Genomic DNA, 18,354 nt, shown 5'->3' on the forward strand with positions numbered 1-18,354 from the left:
GTTCATAAAAATAGAACGTAGATGTCAAGGCAAGGAGATGGTACAGCTTGTAGGGCCTTCTCAAAGAAGGAGAGTGATGGGGACCATTGGCCTGGAAAGTCATACCCTCACATGCTGTAAAGAGAAAGGGTCCTTGCATGGCACACACCTGAGGTGTTTATTGTGTGGCTGTCAGAGCAGAAGATCCCTGAGACCTGGGCTAGAGGATAGATAGTTCAGATTGTCCAGGAGAGGGATGCTGTTTAATTTTAGAAATTAATTACCATTAAGTAATAATAACTTTGCTTTTGTGTATGTATTTAGTAAACCATTCTTCTAAAGGAACCGATGTCTTGGAACAAGTTCTGCCTATGAAGGAACCTGAGGAATGCAAACCTGTTCTTGGGGTGGAGCAAAGCAATGGTCTTGGGAAATCCTCCAGGGAACTCAATGGTGGCGAGGCTGTGCCAGGAGCTTTTCCCAGTAAAACAGATGAGAAGGATACCTGGCCTCCCACCCGGGCCCCCTGCACCAGCAGCCCCAGTGGCCATGAGGTAGCTGATGCCACAGAAACCCCAGTGTCTTGTGAATGGGTTGGTCGGACCACACCAGGGGTGCAGCCCACTCAGGGAGACTCGACCCAGGATTTGGATTTTGACTTGTCCAGTGACAGTGAAAATAGTGAGAGCAGCAAGTCAGACAGTCATAAGTCTTCTGCCTCTGATGGGGAAAGTGAAAAGAGAGGCCAGAAAAAGTCTCCAGCCATGCAGGACAAAACAAAAGTCTCACAGCACAGCAGTCCCCCTGACTTGAGTGGTGGGAGACCTGCAGCAGGCTCCTTGGGAGAGTCTGGGCCTAGCATCCACCCTCAGGACAAAGTACCAGACCTGGATACTCAGGAAGAGAGTGAGCAGGACAGCCTCTGTGGCCTGGGCAATGGCTGTGTGGACCGGAAGGAGGCTGAAACCGAATCACAGAACAGTGAACAGTCAGGTGTCACAGCAGGCGAATCCCTGGACCAGAGTATGGGGGAGGAGGAGGAAGAAGACACAGATGACGATGACCACCTGATACATCTCGAAGAGATCCTTATGCGAGTGCATACTGACTATTACACAAAGTACGACAGATACCTCAACAAGGAGCTTGAGGAAGCTCCAGATATACGGAAAATTGTGCCAGAGCTCAAGAGCAAGGTGCTGGCTGATGTAGCTGTGATATTCAGTGGACTGCACCCAACAAACTTTCCTGTGGAGAAGACCCGTGAGCACTATCATGCCACGGCCCTGGGGGCCAAGGTCCTTACCCACCTGGTGCTGAGCCCTGATGCCCCTGATAGGGCCACTCATCTCATTGCAGCGAGAGCTGGTATGTGCCCCTTCCTGTCCCATGTGGGTGAGGACACAACCAGCGCTGCTTTCAGCGTGGACATGTGCATCCTGGGTTTGGGCTTGGTCTCTCTTCCTGAGTCTAGTTTACCATTGCATGGGACATTTTCTTTAATCATGACCTTTTAAAATAGGTTGATGGGCTGTGAAAATAGATGAGTGGGTTAAGTGCTTGCCATACAAGCATTAGGACCTGAGTTTGGATCCCTAGAACCCATGTTAAAATCGGGCACAGTGGTGTGTGTCTGTGATTGTAATGTTCCAGAAGATGGTAGGCAGGACAAGAGAATCTCTGGAAGCTCTTTAGCCAGCTAGCCTGACATACACATAGCAAACAACAAAGAGACCCTGTCTCAAACAAGGTGGAAGGTGAGGACTGACATTGAACATTGTCCTCTGATCTCCACAGGTGCAGGTGGCACCCATGTACCCCAACTCAGATGCACATCCACACACACAGATGGTTGGTAATTAGCTTTGGGTGAAATTCTTTTTCTATGCAATTTCACCTCTGTGTCTTAGATTCCTGGAACAGTCACTTTCATACAATGTATGAAGTCAGCCTCTGGAAATAGCAAAGCTGGTAGGAATGGAGATTTGATAGTGTTGACACTGGAAGAATTAGGAAGCAAGAGGAGTCTCGGCCTCAGGTGTAGGCTAATTTTTAGTTTAAAAACCATGTACAAAATATTTCCACTGGAGCAAACAGAATAAATGAGAAAATGGAGGATAAATATCCTCTCTTTGCAAGAAAATCCCCCTTTAACACTGTGTGTCTGTTACTTCTGAGACTAAGAACCTTCCTGTAATGGGCCATTCTCTAAGGAAAGCTTAAAGAAAGCAAATATTAATTACTTTCTAAAATGGCCTTCATAAGCAGTTTGACTTTTCCTGAATAAAACTCACCTGAGGACAAGCTTGGGCCCTTGTCCCCTTGCTATTTCTCCTCAACCACAGTCAGTGAATTAGGGCTTCCTAATGCTTTACCTCCAGGTTCAACACAGCTGCTGAGGTGGCCCATCCCCATGGTCTCCATGAAGGCTGCAGTCTCCTTTGACTGGCTCCAGACCATGATATCACGTGCTCAGTAGAGCGTTTAGCTCAAATCAGTGGGAGACTCCCATCGCAGTGTGCAGTGCTGGGGTCAGAGGCAGGCAGTTTCTGGCCCCAGCCACGCCCCTGTGTCTGAGAGGGAACATAGCATCAGCTCCTCTCATGGGTGAGAAGAGGGTTCTTTCCAGAGCACTGAGAGTACGAGTTAGGTCCCTCCTTGGTTCACTTGATGTGTGCACCTGCTTGGATAAAGACTACCCAGTGCCTGATCCATACCTCTTCTTTTCCTGCTTCTGAAGCTTGCTTCTCTTTGGAAACTTCAGCCACAGGGACAAAAACTACTGCTTCTTGCTTTCCTGTTCATGGGTGCATGTGAAGTGTGAAGGACATGTCCTCATCTTACTTTCCCTTTGGGGAGAATGGCTCTACTAAAAACACAGCTAACCAGGCACTCACCTGTCCATCAAACAGCATGGGGTCACTGAAGTGTATGCAAGATAGCTATGAGACACCAGGATAGGCAAGGCACATAGTATGGAGAGTCACCCAGGGGGTGGGCGGTAGCTGTCTAGGGGGTTCTAGGGCCTCACAGGAGGGGCCAAAAGTGAAATGTGGTAGGGAATAGTACCACACCAGATGCCAGACTAGGATGCAGCAGATGGTGTCCCAGGTTGGGGTGGCCATGGGGTTGGAAGAGGATAGGATAAGTCAGGGAGAATAGAGGACTTTCTGACTGGCCTATTGCCAGTGGTGTCCAGTTAAGAGCCAAACTTGGATTGGAGGGTCTTAGGCTATCTGGGATATTAACTTGAGATATAGGAAGTAGTTCAGATACAGAAATCCTGCTGGCAGAGGTTCTGTCCCAAGTGGTGAGGAGGATGCATATTTGCAAGCCTGACAGCTCCATCTTGAGAATGCACAGTTCTCCTCTGGTATAGTAGGGAAGGCAGTCTGACATGTTGTCTCTGCAGGCACAGAGAAGGTACGCCAGGCACAGGAGTGCAGGCACCTGCATGTGGTCAGTCCTGACTGGCTGTGGAGTTGCCTGGAGCGCTGGGACAAGGTAGAGGAACAGCTCTTCCCACTCATAGATGATGACACCCGGGCACACAGGTAGGTGCCTCCTGCTCACGGACCCACATAGTCCTACTCCACACTGCCCCTCTTCAGGATTAACCCCATTCACTGAACTACTGGCCACATCAAGTTATGGGTGGACCCCTTGAGCACCCAAACATGGACCAGCAGCTTCTGCAGAAACAGTTCCTTTTCATATCCAGCCCTGGTTTGCATGTGGGAAATGGGATCTGGCTGGATACGATGTGGAGAACCTTGCTGCGGAAGGGTGTCCATTCAGGATCCATGTTGTATTAGTTATTTGTCTTAATGCTGTGATGAAATATCCTAACAAAAGCAAGTTAAGGGAGGAAGGAGTTTATTCTGGCTTATAGTTAGAGAGAAGTTCCCCATGGTAGGGAAGTTCTGGAGGTAGGAACTTGTGGCAGCTGGTCTATTGCATAGCAGTCAGGATGAGAGAATAGTGAATGTTGGTGCTCAGCCAGCTTTTTCCTTTTTGTGCAGTCCAGGAGTCAAGCCCAGGGGATGGTGCCACCTACTTTTAGGGTGAGTCTTCCCATCTTGATTAACCTAATCAAAATAATCCCTCTCAGGCATGGCCAGAGATTTGTCTCCTAGTTGATTATAGATTCTATCAAGTTGATAATAACTACTAATCACCACAAATGCCACCCAACTCCCAAGGCTGTAGTACTCCTGGGATGGGGTTTGTTCTGTCCCTGGTCTTTACCTCTGGGAAATGATCTTCCAACTTCTCTGTGGACTTAAAGATAGCAACCATTAGCACCCAAAGCAGTATCTTTCTTTAGTAACATTTAATGTGGTTTTTAGTAGTGAATCTTAGTTTGCATCTGTTTCTTCCACATTGATATTATTACACAAATCACATGAAGTTGTTATTCCAGATGTCAGAACCAAAGAAAGGGTGTAGGGATGAGGGCCACGGGCCAGGTATGCAAAATTTCTCAAAGAGACATAGGGGAGCATGCACCTTCCCATGTCCTGTGTATTTATGATGAGACGTGTGTAAGTGATCACTTGTGGGCAAGTGATCATGAGCACAGATGCCAGTTTCTGTTGAGAAGAGCTCTGATCTTGGTCAGCTCAAGTAGATGTTAGAGCAGCTAAGTACAAGAGTCAAGGTTGTCCGGCCAAGGCAGAAGGCTTCCTCCAGCTTGTCCTACTCTGCATGGCAGGTTTGGTGATGGTGGAGGTTGAGAAATCACATTGCTTTTTATACATTGTTGTGCTCTAGAATTCAGAATTGTTCATTTTCTGAAGTGCTTTGTCAAAAATTGAGGAAGCTTTTCATTCACATACCTAGCGGTTGTCCCTGGTGCATGTCGCCACATTCCTGTATCTCTGTCCTTGTCAAGCTTTCATGCTGTGTCCCTGTGCCAGGTGTTACTCCTAATGCCACTCATGACCCTTGTTCTCTCGTCCCATAGGGATAACAGCCCAGCAGCCTTTCCAGACAGACAGAATGTACCTCCAACAGCCTTGTTCCACCCAACACCCATCCACCCCAAGGCCCAGCCTGGCCCTGAGGTTCGGATCTATGACTCCCACACAGGCAAGCTCATCCGGATGGGCACCCAGGGTCCTGCACCAGCTCCCCCCAGTGCCCCACCGATCCACGGGGATCCCTCCTCCTTCAGGTACATTGTAGCACATGTGAACTTCCTTTGCTGAGAAAATAGTCATCTAAAGTGTAAAGTTTCTGTTGTCTGGGTCTATTATATGATTGTGTTGGGCTACAGTGTGGACAAGTGGCATTTGAAGCTCTGTTCAGTCCTAGATTTGTGTTGCTGCCTCGCTAAGGATAGGTGATTCCCATGCATAGAACATCTCCCTCACTTGTCCTGGGCTCTTCTGTTGATTCTACCTTGTCTCGGGTTCCAGAACCAAAAGCTGGAGAACCCTGATCTAGCTTCTGTATGAGCCCTGTGTCTCTACAGGGTGCTCAGTGCTGACAGGGTACTTGAAAACATTCTAGGGTACCCAGCAGAAGAAGGTCCCAAAGATACACTGATCTCCTTCCTGGGTCTGTCGTCTGCAGGCACTCAGCTTTGCTCACCTGAACTCTTCCATATGCTGGGAACAGACTCAGGATGGATATGATGGCATTTTGTCAGAGGGTATGGGAAGAATACTCAGTGGATTAGAAGTCATTTGATGGCAGGGTTGGTGATGCCCCACAAGTGACAGGCTCTTCTTATTCCCTCCTTTCTCCATCTAGACTTGAGTTTATCCATCCCATTAACACCCCACCCCCAGACCATTCATCTATGACTGAAGCACATCCTGCCTGTTTAAATAAGGAGCCTAGAGGTTTTGAGCAGTGGGTATCATGGTTAGATGCCATGGTCAGTATGCAGTTACTTTGTCCATTTTCCCATGCTCATCCAAAGGCACCCAGATCTTCCCTGAAAGTTGTCCCATGTGGTTAGCAGCCCAGAGCTGCAATGGTGTTAGTTCCATTGTTTGCAAGTGGGTCCTGGCAGGCCTGAGCATTTTGCATGTTTTTAGCATGTTTTAGGGCTGGATAGGAACTCAGTCCCATATCCACACCTGTGGCCTCAATAATGCTTAGGCAATAGGAGCTAAAGTTGGCACTAACAGAAAAGCTGTGCTTTTTAGGACTGGCTCTCCCTGCTTCCTTGGCCTACCTTGGGATATACCCACTGCTTTGTGATTTGTAACTAAAAGCGTCATTATTACTGAAACTTAATTTCTTCCAGCTAGTCATTCACGTGGTTAGAAGGTGTCCATATACTGCTGCTCATATTCTGTGCCATCACATTACCAGAGTGTGATGACTGACTTAAAGGCTGTGTATATTTTTAACTCTAGTACACGATGTCAGCTACTTTGCAAATGCATGTTGTAGTTTGCCCTGCCACCCAGAAGAGTAAGTAGGCCAATGTGCCCTGCCAAGGTGAGCTGCTGCATTGGGAAGATAATGGGAGGCAAGTGGCTTGTGGAGGTAGCCCGCCCATGGAGCTTGCTACTTGGATTCTACCTTAGCTAGTTGCCTCTTCATGTCCATTTTGCCTCTTTTTCTACTGATTTTTTTTTTTTTTTTTTTTTTTTTGTGTTCCCGTTTCTTTCCCTTTTTCCTCTTTTTTTTATGTTTTTTTTTTTTTTTTTTTTTTTTTTGAGGGCGTTGGTTCACCATCTTGCAAAAGCCAAGTTAAAAAGTACTAAAGATTGCCTGCATGCTTGTAGAAGAAATGCCTTGTTAGTACCAGGCTGCCATAGCTTTCCTTACCTGTGCACGCCTTCATTTTTTGAGCAGAACTACATACTTTCGTCTGTAGTTGATGTCTGTGGCTCTGAAATTCATACAGTCTGTCTGTGGCTCTGAAATTCATACAGTCTGTGAAATTAAGTTCATTAGATTTGCTATAAACTTTTCTTGAAATTTGTCACAATAAGTGCAATATGAGCCTTCTTTCAAATTCTATTGTGATAGTCAAATTCTTTGTATTCTTTAAAAAAGTATAACCTGATCCCAGAACACAGGGACAGTGGATATTTAAGGCACCTTCTGTCATAATCCCAGCCAAGTCTGGCTGCTATGCAAAGGCTGGCCAGAGCAGGTATGAGATTGCAGTTACACATAGGATCAGGAATAATTCCAGTTTGTGTTACAATAAGAGAAGTCTGAGTTTTGGCTCAGAGCACTGTGTATATATTTTACTGTCCTAAAGTATCTGAGAGGTGGAATGTTTACTTTTTTGCCAAGATGTCCTTTAAAATGGTGAGGCTGTCTTACTTTCTCAGAGGTCCTGGTTTGAAAATAAACAGAATGAGTGTGCAAGGATACATCTGGTGAGATGCTTTACACCTGTCATGCAAATTCTTCCTCCAGCACTGTTGGGCAGAGAAGCCGGCCACCTTGATATTGCAGTTAGCTTGAAAACAGTCACCTCAGGGAGCAGGGGAGATGGCTCATACAGTAATGTGCATGCTGTGTCAGCATGAGATGTTCAGATCCCCAGCACCCACATAAATGCTGCACACAGTGATGTGTATCTGCAGTCTTAGTACTGGGGATGTAGAGACAGGCAGATCTCTGAAGTTCATTGACCAGTCAGGCTAGCTTGAGTCAGTGAGCTCCAGATTCAATGTGAGACTGTCTCAAAAAATAAGATGGCGAGGAATTGAGGAAGATACCTAAGGTCAATCTCTAGCCTGTGCACATACACATACCAACATGTACATACATTGCTATATCCTCCCCGCCACACATCCACACACATATAGAAGAAAACTATTGCCTCAGATGGGCAGCAATGGTAGGAATTCTGTTTGCCACTCACATCTGACATCCTAGCTACTTTCTATTTCTGTAACACATGACAGTGTGCATACCTGCAGAGATGCAGAGGCTATAATGCACTCACAACAGATAGCATCTACGTGAGGTGGACGGTTGGGCCTTGGAGGGCAGAATGGAGCCAGCAGATTTTAAAGAATCTTCTGGCAAAGCTCCATAGCAGAGACAATGTGCTAGAACAGAAAAAGTAAAACCACTTGGTACCAGCTCAGAACCAGGTGAGGCAGCAAGGAACATGGTCTGTGCATGTCTTCCATGTGGATCACAGACACACACAGTTGGAAGTCAGAGCAGGTGTGGTCTCAGGACTGGGCTAGATGCCTGGAGTCCAGGTTCCAGCTCTAGGTGGTTGTGCATAAATAAGTAGGTGTTCTCAAGAGGAGACCCTGTGCTTATAGGAGTTGGAGTGTAGCGGTAAGATGAACACTGGTGTCCACATATCACTCGATATGTGTAAAGGCAGTGATCATTCCAGTACTTCCCAATCATTCAAGGTTAAAGTGTGCTGTGTTTTCCTCAGGACACCTAGGTGAATTCAACATTTGGGTGAACTCTGACATCGTTTACTAAGAATACGTGCCCTTTGACCCAGGTCTTGCTTTAGGAGTTATGTCCTAGAAGTAAGAAGCAGTATTCTGAGCTTGTTGGGGAGGTCAAAATTTGGAGCTCCAGTGTGATAGAGCCATTTTTGCTTTCCTGCTAAAAATAGCCACACAAGAAGCAGTTACAGTGTTGGGAGTGGCCCCCATGGTCAGCCAGGTTATGACTTGAATCTACCCTGGCCTTCCCTGGGAATAGTATACTTTGTGCCTAGAAGCTATACCCTTCTGATCTCAGGAGACAGTGAGGAGTTGAAGCTACCACAGCAGCCAGGATTTGAGAAATAAAACCAAGAGAGGAAGGGACTAAGAAGGAGCCTGGTGACTACAGACTCCCTTGTTCTAGATCTTTGAGTATTTCTAGACTGGGACAGCCTCTGCCAACAATAGATGTGGAAAGAGTGTGCATTCACCAGCCCAATGAGGCAAATGGGTGTGGAGAAAGGGTGACAAGATAGAGAAGTCAAGGCAGAATTCAGGGAAGGTGTGGGCCTGTCATGGAGGGTGTAGGAGAGCCTCAGTCTCTGGACTTGGAGCACACCCACTAAAAACTCTGAACCCACTGTTTTAGGGTTTTATGGAGGTTGAATCACTGGTCCTAGATGATTAGCTCTCTGAAAGGCAAAGGTTGGGATTGGGTTAGAAGTTCCAGGCCTTGGTCTTTCTGGGGACCAGCCCCGTCCTGAAGCCATCTCTCACCTCATTGGACATTCCAAGGTTTTGACACATCTGTCAGAACACCACAAGACTTCCCCTTTGAGCACAATGTGTCGATGGACAAGAGGTTCACTTTTCTGTTGTTGGCTGTGTTCCAGTATATTATAACCTGATAAGGGGCAGGTAGGAGCTGTGCATTGAAGGCTATTTCTGAAATTCAGTTTCTAAATTGCAGTTGGACAGCAGTGCTTCCAGAATTTAAAGCAGCCTCAAAGTCAGTATGTGCTGGTGTGCACCTGCACAACACCTGTGCAGTCTGCTTTCCACGCTGCGGAAACCAACTCAGCTTCTCATTTATTTTTCCTTAAATAAAAAGCAAAGGCACCTTGTCTTAAGGTGAGTACAGTGTTAGGTACAATATGTTTTTTAATTATTCAGCTTTGTTTGAAGTGTGTGTCAGTAGACTAGGAATTTCCAAGATAAGTGAGAAGTAATGTCTGAAATTAATTTGCATATGGTAGACTGAGCCAGAATAAAGCTCTTTTTCCTTGGATAGCTGGTGATGTGGCAGCAGAACCCAGTGTTCTGAAAAATGGAGCTGTATCCTCAGCCTCAGGCAGCTGTGACTCAGAGCCAGCCCTGGCTTTGGTGCATAGCAGGAAGGTGACTTTGGTGATGTTTTCTTCTTTTGAATTTGGAAGTGTACTGTGAACACTGATGGCAAGCTATCTTGGTACACAAGAATATACTTTGGAGGCTTCCAGATAACCAGTATTACTAAGTAACCAAATCAGTACTCTCCTCACTTGAATTCATCAGAAGCTGTAAGCACTCCTAAAACCAACAAGTATCAGAAGTACTTATTGATGATTGTTTTCAAAATTATGAAATGACCAACTTACATAAGGAAAAATAGCATCCCCGTGTCTTACTCCTCCCTGCCAATATATCTACATGCAGCACTGGATGTCTCAAGAGCCAAGAGCATCCAGTTGCCAGAGGAGTACTCTCCTTGTGGATGTTTGTTCATAGCAAGGATTGTAGCTGAGGGACTTGTTTACTCTGGTTATACCCATTGTGACTGGACCCCCTTTTTTGGATGAGGAAATCCAGTGTTTTTCCTCACAGCACTATGTGGATACTCCTTTTTAGTTTAGACACCTCTTCCTCTGCTTATTTGACTTTGCTGCCTATCTGCTGAGTCTTACACACTGAGCCACTAAACAGGTGTGTACTGGTTCAACTCTCCATACTGGTGGTCAGCACCTGGTGACTTCCTCGGATGATTCCAGACATCTACAGTGCCCTTGATAGCCAGTTTACATCTTTGACCATAAGGCGTTCTTGGGCCTATAACAGTCCCCATGAGGGACATGGCCCACTATTTCTACTATCACACAGTCTATATCTGACCCCAGCCAGCCTTTGTCTGTCACAGGGCTCCCATGCCTTCTATACTTCTCGGAATTCAGCCCTGAACCTCCCTGAAAGTAGCAGTCAGCCCCATTCTGGGCCTGGAACTCTGTGTAGACCCATTGTGACAGGATACTTGGCAACAGCACCCAGCTCTGTTCTTCATGTTCATTGTCACGCAGGCTAGGAACTTGTAAGTTTCACTTGGTACTCAGTGGCTAGAGGTATAATGGAGTCTCCCAGGCTTGTCGCTGAGTAAAATCAGGGACATTTGCAGGCCCTCCTTTACAGTACTCAAGCATGAAAACCAGGTAAATGTATGATTTGAGAGCAGGCTGGGTTCAGTTGGTAGGTGAAGGCCATCTCAGCCATTCTAACTCAGAGGGTATCTAGGACAGGAGGTACTTGTCCCCACTGCCCATATGCAGAGTAAGGTTCCTTGACCTGACTGGAAGCTTGCCAAGGTGACTGGGGTCCCATCTGGAACCTGGGAGAGGCTGAATAGGGCTTGCTATAGGGGACAGTGGCTGAAGTATTGCATTCCACCTGCTTACTCTATTTGTCTTTGCTTTCAAATTGAGTTGTTTAGTTATTGCTATTGAAGTGTAAATTCTTTGTACTTTTTTCACTTTCAAACATTTTCTCTCAGTCTACTGTAGTTTGTCTTTTCCCCTCTCAGCCAGGCCTTTGACAGCACTAGGTTTTTAAATTTTATAAAGTTCTGCTTAAAGTTTCCTCTTGTGAATTGTACTTTCATTATTGAGTCTATTAGCTGACAGCCTGGCCCCTTGGATTTTCTCTAGTATTTTATTCTAAACATTTAACAAATTTGTGTTTTATACTTAAATATGATCTGTTTCCCTCATGTCTTTTTGGTTTTGTTTTTTGTTTTGGTGTGGTATTTATGGACGTAAAGGCCTGTGTGTGCATGCCTGTGGAGGCCAAAGGTTGGTGTCATGTATCTCCTCATTCACTCTTCACTTTATAGTTTCAGACAGGATCTCTCACTGAACCTGAATTTCACCAATTCAGCTAAACTGATTGGTCACTTCTGGAGATTCATCTGTCTTTGCATCTCCAGCACTAGGATTACAGGTGCATGTGCTTTTTACAGGGGTTCTGAGGACCCCAACTCAGGTCCTCAAGTTTGCATGGCAAGAACTTAACTGATGGAGTCATCTCCCCAGCCCCAAGTCTTTTTCTGTACAAGTTGTGAGATTCTCCCTCCCTCCCTCCCTCCTCTCTCTCTCTCTCTCTCTCAGTGTGGGGGTGGAGAGTTGTTTGGTTTCTTGAGACCATCTCACTCTTTAACCCAGGATGGCATGGAACATGCTATCCTCCAGCTTCAGCTTCTCCACCACTGGGATTGCAAGTGTGCCACACATCACTAAGCTGTGAGGTTTCTTGGTACGGTCTCACTTAATGAAAATGCTCTTTTTTCCCTTGACCTTCATTTGCATCTGTCTAAGAGTCAGGTGAGTACATCTTTGGATCTGTTTTCTGGTTTCATCGGTTCCATTGATCTGAGGACATTTTAACATCGTTGTCTTGGAGTAAACTGTTACCTCATTGATGGGTTAATGGGACCTGTGGAGTTTAGGGCATATTCTTTGTCACATTAGGAAGGCTCTTTGTCCCTCCCTCTACGTGAAGTTTTGTTACTGGTTACTGTTACTGTTTTTAATGTTTTAATTAATGTTTAATGTTTGTGATGTTTTAATATATTGACAAATACGATCACATGGTCTTGAACCTGCTACTATGTGGGGAGTGTTAACTTGGTTTTTTTTTTTCTTTTTTTAAATTTCTTTAAGGAGGGGATGTTACACACATGTGAGGGCATGATGCTGTATAAATGTGGAGATTAGAGGACAGCTTGGTCACTTCTCTCCTTCTACCATGTGGGTCCCAGGAATCAAACTCAGGTCATCAGGCTTGGCAGCAAGCATCTTTATCCACTGATCCATCTCACTGAATCCTTGATTGATATTTTATTGGGTTGTCCTTGTGCTCTTGAAATGAAGCCATTTTTATGGACTTTTATATATGTTGACAGGAACAGCAGCCATGAGTCTGGTTTTCATACTCTGTGCATCTTCTTTTTCCCTTTTCATGCCCAGTGTGACTCTTTCAGTGCTTCCCTCCCTCCCTTCCTTTGATGAGTCTACAGAGAGTTGGTGCCACACTTTTGAGGATCTAGTAGGGTGTTTCAGTGATGGCCCTTGGAGTGGTCTCTTTTCACCCTGAGTGCAAAAATTATGTCAGTCCTGGTAGTCTTTCTTTTTTGTTTTTGCTGATGTGGTTTTTGTTTGCTTCCTTTGTTTTTTGGTTGTGGGGAGCTGTTTGGTTTGGTTTTGGTTAGGGTCTCTGTGTAACCTAGTGGACCTGGAACATACAAAATCCTCTTGCCTCTGCTTCCTTGTACCATACTTGACTGGAGGCCTCTTTCTAAATAACTAGTTATTTGCACTTAGGAGGTGGAGGGAAGAGGATTAGAAGTTCAAAGTCATTCTTGGCTGCGTGAGACCCTGTCTCAAGAAAAAACAAAGCAGTTATTTGCTTAATGAATTCTGTTTTCTTGTTTACTGCTCCATGGGTTCTTTATCACCTTCCTACTTGCTTTGTGTTTCTTACCGTTTGTTTCTGCAGTTAGATGCAGTTCAGGAGACTCCTTCAGAACAGGGTCTCCTGTGGTACCTGCATCCATCAGTCCTCTGTTCGCCCTGTGTAGGCTTCAGACTCCCATTTCCCTCCATGGAGAAGGCCCACTGGTGGCCCATCTTACTGTTCCCTTTGTCTGAAATTGTCTTGACTCCCACCTCCCCACCCCCAACCCATTATTGTTGGTTATATTCCAATGTGATGGTTCAGAGTGATAGTCCACGTTTCAGTGCCTGGGAAACATCTGATGCCTCCTGGCCTCTGTGAACGTGGTAGGGAACTCTGCTGTTGGCCTCTTTTTCCCCTGTAGGAATAGGTAAAGCAGCTTTAATTGCACTGCTTCTAAAAGGTGGGAGGGGGATCAGTTTCACTCAGCTTCTTTGATCAGAATTGTATCTTAATGCTAGGTTAGAGATGTGTCCAGCCATTGCTCTTTGGGTTCATCTCCGCCTCTCATGGGAATCTGAACCTTTTGTTCCCCTCACATATGAGTTCTCAAAGCCACATTTGTCTTTTCCTCTCCAGTGTGTTTACTTTCTCTTTAGAGGTAATTTCTGATAGACCTGTGAGTTTGGTGATGCCTTTCCCTCTTGTTGTTAAGCCTTTCCTGTGTATTTGTTTTCATTATACTTTCCACCTCTACGATTTTCCTCAATCCTCCTCCTTCTGTTCTTTGCCAAAGCCCCCCCCCACCCCACCCCCATCTGTTTCAGGTATATTTGTAATTGATGATTGAAAGGATGCAGATAAACCGTCGTCATCTTGGGTTGACCTGTATGGCAAGTAATTAGTCTGAAACCTGGTCACTTTCCCGTCATATTAAGGACCTGGATCTTGTTTCGTCCTTTCTTACCTGACTTTGAGGTGGAGGGAAGGTAACATTGCAATGGGCTTGCTTCTGCAGAGCTATTAGAAGCCGGGCTTTCCACCTGTCCCCTCCCTGTTTTCTCTGAGATGGCAAAAGCAGAGGCCAATGTTGGACCTTTGCTGTCTGACTAGTTATTGTCTGGAAGATTCTTTAAATATTTATCAATTCATTTTAACATAACAATATTAAATCATTGTAGATGCACTTTAAAAAAAAAAAAAAAAAAAAAAAAAGACTATTCTCCAAATTCAGAAAGAATGTAGTGGGAACACTTAAGATTTTTATGACTCTGGCTTAAGAATCAGCCTTATTCTGCTTTCTCTTTGATGGGTATTCAAGGAGAAATCTGGCCCCTAGAAGAGTTGTCCCTAGAAGAGCAAGAGCTCACAGGTGCCCTGAGAGGTCCTGGGGAGGCTCAGTTTGATGACTGGTCTACAATGTCTTATAGGCCAAAGAAGGTGATTTTGTAATCCTGATGCACCTGGGACCCAGCACCCTGACAGCTCTCCTGGTGCTACCAGACCAAGGATGGCTGGGAGCTAGGCATAGCCTCCCCACAGTACTGACCTTTTATTAGCAACATTCAGCTTTCAGTAGAGAGGGCAATCTTCTTTCACTTCACTTCTGGTTAAAACTGTTAGACTTCTAAAGAGACTGTAGCGCATTTATTATTAGTAAAAGGAAAACTACATGAGCTTTTCCCCCATCCATCTTTGGAGTTGTGGGTGTTGGGAATAAACAGAAATGGTAACTATAAATGTGGCCAGTCAGCTGACAGGGGTCCTTTTGCTCTACCCAGATAGAAACCATAGGACAGGGAAGAGAAGTTCTTCAAGTGTTGGGTTTTGGCAGCTTTTGTGTTACTCAGCACTGGACAGCAGCAACTTGTGGCAGTAGGTGGCACCCTCTGGTGTTACAGCTCTCACAAGCCTCAGATAGCTGGGTCCTTAGTTCCACAAGTGTTACTAAAGGCTCTACAAGTGTTAACTGCTCTCTGTAGGCCTAGGAGATTGGAATTCCTTAGCCCTTGGCAGCACCTGGCATTGCAGCTTCCAGGCAGTTCTAGGTGCCAGGATTTGCCAGCCCTTGGTAGCAGCCAGTATTGCAGCCCCTAGGTCTAGGGTGGGGGCTATTAGACTCTTGGCTGTAAAGGCTCCTCTTCTCTGGCTCGTTGGAGCTTTCTGTCCTTCACTCGCAGCTCTCTGTTCCCTTGTTTCTGCCCTGGCTGTTCTCTCGAACTCTTCAGCCACCTCCAACTAGCAAGAAGCCAGCCACTTTGACACCTCGACATGCAGACTCTTCAGCTGTCACTGCCACTCTACTGCCTCTGCCATCACTGACTCTGCTGTCTCTGTTGCTGCTTCCTTCATGTTACCAACCCAACCCACTCCACTAAAAGTAGGCAAAAAGATTTAAAAAACACCTTTTATTGGACCTAGTGTTGCAACCAGCAGAGGCAGCACAAGAGGGCATCTCCCATCCAGCTTACCAAGTAAGCCAAGTAGTCTGCTTTATATAACCAGAGAGGGGTATTTATAACTATCACAGCATTGCCCCATTGGCATCAGTCACAGTAATCTTTCTGATAGGCCACCAGAGGAAGCGCTCCTCCTTTGGTCTGGGTAGAAATAGTTGTGGGTCATATTGAGTTTACCAAGGCTTGGCTTGTGTTAGCAAAAAGTTTGTATAAATAGTTTGAAATAGCCTTGGCTGAGGCTGTACCTTTAGGAGCCACAACAAGCAGCTGAGATTGCTGTGTTCTTTCTCAAGGTGTCCATGGAGTGTTTAAGAACAGCCGGTGCTGATGCTGACATAAAGTCCTGGCTTAAAGATAGTTCAGCTGACTCTGACTATAGTCTCTTCACTTGAGGCAGCCAAGGTCAACAAGGGAGAGTCTAGTCAGTAGCTGCTAATTAGAGTCGAATTGCCTCATCCCCCAAAGTCTTTGCTTATTTACAAGAAAATAACATCAGAAGGAGTGCTTACAATAACAATTTAGCATTAACACTAAATGGTATTGTTGTCTAGACAGGAAGTGGGCCTTGACCACAACATCTTGATAGTGCTTTCTGCTAAGTTGAATTTTGACAAGGATAAGCACATGGGGTCTAACTTTGGAAAAGCAGAGATTGCATTTTTTTAGATTTCTGGGTAGAAAATCTTTTACCCTCATTAGATATTTGGTTAGTCTAATATAGTTGCTTTTTAATTTTGTGACTTCAAGATAGTGCCCCATTTTCCTTAAATTTTTTTATTGTATTTTGTTTATTATGTGGGTGGGTGAATGGGTACTCATATGCCACGACACACATGTGCAGATCAAAGGATAGCTTGTGGGAGTCAGCTCTCTCTTTTCATCTTCTGGGTCCTGGGGCACATTTACCTTCTGAGCCATCTCGAACCTGTCACCCACTTTTCTTCAGTCTTACTACCTTGACTGTAGGTATCTATTGTGGCCCCGTCTGGGGTCTAGCAGACTGTGATGCTCAGCTCTTCATCTCACTCTTTCACCCAGAGAAGGACAAGTTCTAGAAACATCTGTCTGAATCTGTAGCCCAGATTGGTCTCAAGCACACTGCATAGCCCAGGCTGGCCTCAAACTGAACAATAATCCTCCTGTCTCAGCCTTCAGTTCAAGTGTTAAAATTATGGGTGTGAGCTACCACATGTAGTGTACCTTAAAATTTGACACACTTAAACTTTCATAAGAATATATTCAGTGAATTTTGGCATATCTAGAGGAAAGAATGTGCAGGACAGAAACTGTTTCATATGGAATGGTAGTTTTTCCAATAAGAAAATTAGTGCAGTGTAAGCATGTTGGTGATGCCAGGTCAGAAACATCCTTGAGGCTGGAACTTGATGCTTGCTAGCTAATTGGTTACTTTAGTACTTAATGAGGCTGTGCACACATTATTTAGTATGTCTTTTCTGTACTTTGTGAGCAGAAAAGAAATTCCATCCCATTGATACCCATTTCTTAATTCCCAGTTGCCTGTTTGGGTTCTGTTTTATAACTCAAATAGGATATAAATGTCAGTTTTGTTTTTTTGTATGTCTTATGAATCTTGTGATTTTACTTAGGGGCAAATAACACTTCCTGATGGTTTCTAAAAAAAAATTTTGTTCCTCAAGTTTTGTGATAAGGACAAGCCAGGTGATGCCTTGTGGACAAAGTAGTTTCTATGTAAAGGAGATGAATGTGAGCCTCCATAAGGCCAGGGACATGATCCAGGTGGAGGTGCTGGGTGCACTAAAAAGCAGATATAACAAGTGGGCTCAGTGGATAGGGCACCTGTCTTTCCCTACAAATATGTGTAGTGCCTAGTCTTGAGTGTCAGGTGTTGGATGCAGAACTGGAAGAGTGCAAACAAACTGCTTTCCTCACCTGGGACTATAAAATTCCTTTCAGAGCTGTTCAGCCACATCAGCAGCAGATGTTTGGCGAAGAGCTGCCAGAAGCTCAAGATGGAGAGCATCCTGGCCCTGCTAGAAGAAAGCGACAGCCCAGTATGTCAGAGACAATGCCGCTGTACACTCTGTGTAAGGAAGACTTAGAGAGTATGGACAAAGAGGTGAGAACACAATGCAGAACCTAGCTCCTAGAGGCTGGTGTGCACTAGCACATCACAGGTGCAACTGAGGTTCCGTGCTGTATAGATGTGGGTGTTGTGAGCCAGCTTCTGTTTTCCCAAGTTGGCTGTTAAAAGGGATTTGTAACAGTATTAGGTGATGCGTCCTTGGGTTTGGCAATAAGAACACTTTAGCCCCTACTCCCTGCACCCACCCCCAGGGTCTCATGACAGGGTCTGGAGACATTCTGAATTGTCAAGAAGATAATGGCATTTTGTGGTACAGGTACCATAAGTGCTTTTCAAGACACCCTGCTAAGGGAATAGCCCAGCCAGAAAGTTATGGCACTCAGAATGAGAAACACTAATTTAGTTTGTTTTCAATTGAACATAGATTTTAAATACATGAATATACACAAATTAAGACCAATTTCTGGGGCTGGAGAGATGGCTCAGCAGTTAAGAATACTGGTTGTTCTTGCAGAAGACCCAGGTTCGAATCCCAGCACCCACATGGCAGCTAACAACTGTCCATAACTCCAGTTTCAGGGATCCGACGGCCTTGTCTATCCTCCGTGGGCATTGCACAACAGGGATGCACTTACCTACATGCAGGCAATATACTCATACACATAAAATAAAAATAATAAATTTTTTTTTAAAAAAAGACCAATTTCTTCTTACATTTTTTTATACTATTAAATAGTTTTAGGCACGTATTTAGTTTTTTCAAATACTTAATTAG

General features: G+C 45.0%; 1 protein-coding gene across 7 annotated transcripts in view; it reads left to right on the top strand.

The window, feature by feature from the left end:
* Positions 1-18,354, top strand: part of Ctdp1 (CTD phosphatase subunit 1) — a 75,414-nt gene that overhangs the window by 23,543 nt on the left and 33,517 nt on the right. For 3 of the 7 annotated variants that reach the window (XM_029554821.1, XM_017802619.2, XM_017802620.2), the window contains exons 8-12: positions 304-1,347; positions 3,392-3,533; positions 4,002-4,043; positions 4,946-5,155; positions 17,450-17,612. In XM_029554821.1, coding sequence (XP_029410681.1) covers positions 304-1,347; positions 3,392-3,533; positions 4,002-4,043; positions 4,946-5,155; positions 17,450-17,612 — 1,601 coding nt within the window. Of the gene's footprint in view, positions 1-303; positions 1,348-3,391; positions 3,534-4,001; positions 4,044-4,945; positions 5,156-9,330; positions 9,492-17,449; positions 17,613-18,354 lie in introns of those variants that run through there. The other 4 variants (XM_029554822.1, XM_008850689.3, XM_017802622.2 and 1 more) reach the window with 3 other exon arrangements.

Source organism: Nannospalax galili, unplaced genomic scaffold (genome assembly GCF_000622305.1).
Source record: "Nannospalax galili isolate Female #2095 unplaced genomic scaffold, S.galili_v1.0 scaffold243, whole genome shotgun sequence".
Taxonomy (NCBI): Eukaryota; Metazoa; Chordata; class Mammalia; order Rodentia; family Spalacidae; genus Nannospalax; species Nannospalax galili.